Source organism: Corvus brachyrhynchos, unplaced genomic scaffold, assembly GCF_000691975.1.
Source record: "Corvus brachyrhynchos isolate BGI_N302 unplaced genomic scaffold, ASM69197v1 scaffold116, whole genome shotgun sequence".
Classification (NCBI taxonomy): Eukaryota; Metazoa; Chordata; class Aves; order Passeriformes; family Corvidae; genus Corvus; species Corvus brachyrhynchos.
Window position 1 is genome coordinate 1,654,016 of NW_008240221.1, and position 7,298 is coordinate 1,661,313.

Below are 7,298 nucleotides of genomic sequence, written 5' to 3' on the forward strand. Positions count from 1 at the left end.
ATTTCACTAAAAATTTCATGTCTCACTGCCTCAGACTGCATGCAACTCTCAGTCACACCATATATCTGCAATCTTCATCTAGAAAAAAAATCAAGAGTGTCCTTCTGTTGTCCAGATGATATCCCTGAGAAGACAGGGAAGGGCACCTTAAAAAAAAAAAATAAGACAGTACAAGTATAATAAATGTCCATGGAACTGTATTTAATAAGTAGAAATAGATGTCTTTTTGTTTTTCATAAAAAGATGCATCTACATAGCTATCTGATTTTTTTAATTTTTAGTATCTCACAAGTTCTTTGCAGTTTCATATTTCTGATACTGATATTTTAAACTTTTCCTCTTTTATCTACTTACTTTTATTATTAATGATAAATCTAATTTTGGATTGTCAAGTATCTATAAATTACCTTATTTGTGAATTCCTGTAATAAAATTATATTGAAATTGAGTAATTTACTCTTAATAGAGAATTATTAACATTGTTTGCTTCAAATCATAGAATGTCATTCAAATTCAATTATGGGTTTTCAGTTCTCAGCAGGAGCATGGTTTCACAGTGTGGTAGACATGCCTGTCTTTGAAAGTCTAGTTTAAAGGGGATCTCCATCACTTTGGAGCAATTTTATGATATTGGCTGCATGCATTAATTATTACCTAAACAGGGAACATAGTAATTATGCATATTAAAGAATGGTACTGTGAATATGCAAAATACTAAAGGAAATACAAGTTATTAATAGTTCTGGTCTTACTGGGAAAATGACTGGGTACGTTACTGGCACTGCCTTGCTGACAAGAGTGTCTGCCCTGATGTCACACCCAAAGTCTGTTTGTCACTCCTTTGCTATGGAGACATTTTCACTCCCGTGAGGAAAGCATCTCCTAACTTACAGAATCATTTGAAATCACTGCCCTCCACAATGTGAAAACAGGCCTTCAGTTCTTAGGGGTCTTATTGTCAGATCTGGACATAGCAAAAGGGGGTGTGAGGAATCCTTGATATTAGAAGATATCTAGAAGATAGACGTTAAAAGGAATAATTTCTAAATGCAAATGCTTTCCTTTCTTCTAGCACCTTAAGGAGATAAGGTTTTATTGCTTGGCTTGTTGTCTTTTTCTGTGACAAAATCTTCAGCTCTGTCTGGGGGGCACTGGTGCAACAGATGCAAGATTTTGATATATTAAGAGAAATAGGCAGTGTGCAGGTAATCCAAACCAAGACGTTCAAATTAAAGAAAGATAAATGTGTTGCAATCCTGGGCATCATCATTTTGGTAAGATAACTCTGTGGTATGTGTGCACTGTTGACAAGGCACTCCCTGGAAAAAAAAAATAAAATATCTTGCAGGTAAAATTGGAAAGCAGTTTTCTCATATTCAAATGTCACAACTTCTCAAAAACAAGTAGTAATTCCCAAATAATCTCAGACTATGCCGCTAACTTTGAACATTTACCAAGAGAGGCTTTAAGGCAGCCAGATTCCAGTTGCTTATCAGTCACAGACGCTGTTTGACAATAGACATCATACATATGAAACAAAGCCATAATGTAGAATAAAGTGTAATTCAGGAGTTTAATAGAAAAAAATCTCAACCTTTTTCAACATGCAAAACTTCGCTTTATTGGTGATTTTTTTTTTTTCTTAATTAAATTGAGCTAACTGGTCTAAAGCATCTTTATCTTCACATGTAAATGGAGCATGAGGAGGTCTAGATGTGATGTATGGCCTTTGTTGCCTTAAAAAGTGGGAAATGAGAATGAGAGAAGTGCAGAATGGAGGAAAAGACAGAGGCTATCACAAAGAAATTTTCATAAGGACTGTAATTCTTTCACCAGTCACCTGATGTGTAAAACAGAAGTTCACCTGAAATGGAGAAATAGTGAATACATTTTAGTCTCTAGGATTATATTGTGTAGTGCTCACTGGCCGACCTATCCAAAATTGCCATTTGAGTAAGTACACTAAGAAAGAATTTTAAAAGCTGCCTGACCTTACCTTCTGCAATAGATTGCTGCAAAACTGAGTCAAAAAGCAATAAAAAATTTCTAGGCGTACTTAAGAAAAATAATCTTGGTTTCCAGACAAACAACAAAGTTAAGCACGTAGTATATTGGAGGGTCCTTGTTAGAGGATAGGATTATTTAAGGTTAACAGTAGAATCTTCATTTTTGTTTGATGTGCTAATTATTATTAGATACTGAAGTCATACTTTCTGAACTAAGTTAAATAAAATTAAGTTATAAAGACCACTTAAATTGGTTAAATTACTTTAATGACTAATTAAAACTAATTATTTCTTTTAAATGGTATTCTCCACGAAAAAGTTTTAAAAAGTAAACTGTTTCCCCTCTGTGGCAAAAATGAGATTTAAGAGTTTGGCATGTTTGCTGAGAAGATACAAGATGCTGCTAAGAAATCAGAACTATTCATGATCACAAATAATGTCTGATTATTATCAAAGCATATTAGATTTGGATGCATCAAGCTCCCAGGAGAGCAAACTGGTAGCTTGCTTTAGAAATTGATTGTTCTCATGGTTAAGGGATTTCTTCTAATTTCCAGGCTAAAAATACTCAAGGACAGATTCATTTACACTTTGCCGGCATTATCCTCTAGTTAAATGCCATTATTTTCATGGTGATTTACATCTTTAGTGGTATTTATAGAGAGAAATTGTATCCTTTGTCTTTATAACTGAATGTATGGTATTTTAGAATGAGTAATATTCGGGGTTTTTGAGTCCAGTTACATAACATCTGGGAGAAATGCATCTGTTTCATTAGAAAAGTATTGGGTATTCCAGAAATGCTTGGTAGATGGACAGTTGCATCTTTGACTGCAGTGTTCAATTGGATCATCTCCTAAATGTAAAGAAGAATAATTTCTTTATATTGCCAAGGGCTAAGTCTTGTGGTTAGAGGTGAAGCAGTATCTGTTATATTAGTGGTGTGATTAGGGCTTTGGGTACTGCCACTGTGATACTCCCATAAGCAAATTGGGAAGAAATCTAAATGAAGCCTTCAGATGGATGTTTGCTGGTTCTGAAAAGTGCAATTGGAAAGTCATTTGCTGATGACTAGAAGGACTTGCTAGATGATCTTGTCCACAAGGATCTCTTTAGGGTTTGTAGTGTTCGTATTTTTGGTTAGGTAGTACTTGTATGATGAAATATGAAGAATGCTTGTAAAATGTACAGATGATGCCAAGCTGGGAATGGTACAGACACTATGAAGAGCAGGATCAGAATGCAAAATAATCTTGACAAGTTAAGAAACTGAAATGTTAAATTGGCTGTGATTCAAACAGCAAAGGCAAAATGCTACCAAAGACTGGGAGTAATATACAAATACAAAATGGGAAGAAACAACAAGCCTATTCCCTGTAGAAAGGAAATAGGCTGAGGGTAAGAAAACTACACAGGAGTAAACAAATTGGACTTCCAGATATTTGTTATAAAAGCAAAATTCGTATTCACATGTGAAATGTAAAGTGATTCCTTCTTCTCACTGCTGGTGAGAGATCAGTTGGATTGTTGAGACCTCTTACGTGGGCACTCAGGGAGGATGTGAAGTAACAGGGGAGAGTTCAGAGAATCCAGAATGCATTTACTTATGAGAAAGGGGTAAACACTGATTTGCCTGCAAATTGATTCTCATTGTAGAAGGGGAAGAAAAAAATTTTCAAGTATGCAAAAGACCGTAAAAAAAGAGGATTTGCACATTCTCCCCTACCACTATGGACAGGACAAAAAACTGAGGTAAAAAGTGCAGTAAGATAGAATGTATTTTCTAATACTAGGGCAATTTAAGAATTCTGGATTAAGTTTCCTAGTAAGACTCAGATGTGTAATATCCACCATCTGAGAGCTTTAAGGAGACTTCAACACATTTGTGACAAACATTTTTCATAATTTTGTCCTGTTCTTAAACAAACAGGTGGTCTCTTGAGGGCCCCTTGAATCTCCCCACCTGAGGACTGCCTGGTTTCCATGGCTTTATGTTTCTGAACTGGTTTCATTTTATTCCTTTTGATAGATTCTGATTCTGATTGATTTATTTTACCAAGTCGTAAGTTTTTATCTTCTTCCATCTCTCCAGCCTGAAAAATACACTGCTAACTTATTTTCAAAATAAGTGGCGTTCTTCAGGTATTTTTTTTTTTCATCTCAAAGAGCAATGTATGTAACATTCCTTTAGGTGAAATACCCCTTCCTTTTTAGAAATCCCCTTTGCCATTCCATCTCCATCAAATCTGTACTTCTTTATGCCAGTTTTAAAATCTCTCATTCCTTCATCCTGCTCGAGCCACTCATTGGTGTTTTTTTAATCTGCAAATGGACCATCTTCCCAATATCCTCAGTGGCCCATTGCACTGTAGTTGTTTTCTGACATGTGGTGTGATGCACTGAAGTCATCCCTGACTATGACCCAGATGCTGTGGGTTAACCTGGTGTGGGTCCTGTGCTACCTACAAGGCCACTGGTGTCTGTCTTCCCTTCCTATGGAGTAACACCCCATCCCTTTGGAAGTAACTCTGACCTTTTCTCATTTTCACCTACTTTTTTGAACTGTGCAGTTAGTTACAACAAAAGAGCCAAATGAGGATATGGGGCCTCCCTGCCCTACAGTTTGTGAGTGCTCTTGAGCCCCCAGCTGAGAAGCTGCCTTAGGCAAACTGCACATGCTTCTGTGGTGCTTTTCATGACCTTAACGTGGCTCTTCAAATACATTGTTTTGCAACAGGTGTTACCCAGTCACCTTCGTGTAAAAAGATTGCTAATGGATATGTTATATATGATTTTGTTTCGTTACAAGATAAAATCAGGATGTATCTCTTCTTATTGTCGTAACTTACTTATGATTTTTCTGTCTAGATTGGAGACATAAAAACTGCAGAAAAATATTTTCAAGATGTTGAGAAAGTGACTCACAAATTGGATGGACTACAGAGCCAAATTATGGTTTTAATGAACAGGTAGATCATTTAATAGCTAAAGAAAACTTTTTAAAATGTAGTTTTACAAAGTATGCAATGTGATCCTTAAACTACCCTTGAGACAATCCTGTTCTCTTTCTCTCTTTTATTTGACTTCATCTGTCATAAGTGAGACTGAATGGCATACAGACTCAGGAGATCTCTGTAACTTGGTACAGTCATATTATTCTGCATTGAAACTGCAATCCTTCCGTTGATTTTACAAAGCTTTTTCTCATTCTTTCAGGCACTGCATATTTTCACTGCTTTTTTTCAATACACGTTTGCATAAATAACTCTTAGGAGAGGAGAAGTTATTTTGGGCAGTCATCCTATAATCAGATCTGCCAGGAAAGTACCACCCAGTACCTTCAAAGGATGCTTGAATACACTGTAGTAAATGGAACTGTGTGATGGGGGACTCACTTTGCAATGGTTAGCACATTGGCTTAATATATTTAGAAGATACTATTCAAAAGTGCTCTGAAAATTATATGGCTAATTTTATGAAGAGAAATAATTCTGGGAAGACAGTATTTGCATTTAAATTAATAAAAACACAATGAAGACTGTTGCTTCCATAGGCAGAAAATGTAATAGCTGAGTGATCCAAATTGTCATTCCATTTGTCTGTAAATCAGCGTCTCCTTCACACTGTGAAGAACAAATGTCAGAAACTCTTACATCTGTAACAGGAAAAATAAAAAATGGTGTCCATTCATTTTTAAATGTATTACCTTGGGTTTTTAAGGAGAACTCATTTATATGTCACTTACTTTCTAGAGCATTTCTCCACCTTGGTCAGAATAATTTTGCAGAAGCTCATCGATTTTTCACAGAAATTTTAAGGATCGACTCATCAAATGCTGTGGTAAATTTTCAAATTGCTACATATATAATGAACACCTAAATTATTCTTGTAATATGTCATGCATGGATTTAATTAGTACCCAGAGTATGCTCAGAGCTTTACAGAAAAATGGGATGTGGCATGTGTGCCAAAAGGTTTTCAGTATACATAAGGATAAGATGGAAAATGGGATGGGAAATTAAGAACCAGTCTGTATGAAGGGCATGAATACTTACGCATGCATGTAGAAATTCTGAGACACTCTTCTTTTACAGGATCTTTGCAAAAGCAGGTTTTTTTGCACTCACTGTTTTTAGCATAGACTTGCATGTCAGAAAAAGAAACGGCAGCTGCCAACATGTATAAAATTAACTTGATTTCACACAACACTGAAGGGATATTGTAGTTTTAAACGTGACATTTTTAACACATTGCGTATCAGAGCCTTGGGTTCCTGTCACAAACTGAGATCAAAGAGTTCTTTATTTACCTTCGGGTTTTCTAGACCTGGTTTTCAGTGCATGGTCATGTAAGAGTGGTCCCGAGAAGTCAGACAGCTTACCCCTAGTAATCTGATCCAAGGCCATTTACAGACTGAAGGCACTGAGTTTAAGGAACACATGAATGGCATCATTTTGCAGGCTGTAAAATAGTGTGTATTATAATCACATGAGATCAGTCAGTTTTCCTGAATAGACAGAAAAATGTTTTTTTCTAAAAGGCCATGTTCTTCCTTGATCTGCAACTTTCAGAGTATATGAAAGTTTCTGCTGCTAAACATGTTATATCACTTTGTACTGTTGGAATCTTGAAGTAACTCATAAAACCTGATTTGTGTGGTAAGGAAACTGGAACCTGACTTGATAATTTGTGATGTATTTAGACTGCCCTATGTGCTGGATTTACGTGAAGTCATTTGTAAATGCTTTTGGAATAAGAAGATATCATCCTGTTGCTTATGTGGACATGTAAGCCAGAGAGAGAGAAAAACACTTCTGAAAACATAGTGAAGTAACGAAAAAAAAAAATCTATGCAAATGATTGCATGTAGAGACTCATGTGGTTTCTGAAATTTGTTTCACTTGGCTTTCATAATTGACTAATGTCCTATACTATTTATATTTCATTTTAGACTCTGTCTTTTAGAGTTTCAGCTCTTAGAAGTCAGCAGGTCTTAATGGCAGAGGGTAAATCTTGAGAATTTTAAGAAGAAAAGGATAGCACTGTATAATTGATAATGTATTTTAGTTTTGCACACACATGCAGAATAGTAATTCTTAGCATACAGTAAATATGTTGTAATTGCAGATGATAGACTTCTTTTCCTTCTCTCTCATCACTTGTAAATACATACATATATATATATGTATTTATAAGCACACTGTTTATTTACAATATGTTTTTCACTAGGCTAACAACAATGCTGCTGTTTGTCTTCTTTACCTGGGAAAACTGAAGGATTCCCTCCGGCAG

The 7,298-nt window shown here is 35.6% G+C and overlaps 1 protein-coding gene across 1 annotated transcript in view; it reads left to right on the forward strand.

Annotated features, from left to right (window-relative positions):
• Positions 1 to 7,298, forward strand: part of TRAPPC12 (trafficking protein particle complex 12) — a 49,947-nt gene that overhangs the window by 41,042 nt on the left and 1,607 nt on the right. Inside the window, 3 exon segments of the mRNA XM_008641755.2 lie at positions 4,875 to 4,975; positions 5,759 to 5,846; positions 7,236 to 7,298. The exon segment at positions 7,236 to 7,298 is cut by the window's right edge and continues 16 nt beyond it. Of these exon segments, the coding sequence (XP_008639977.1) occupies positions 4,875 to 4,975; positions 5,759 to 5,846; positions 7,236 to 7,298 (252 nt within the window).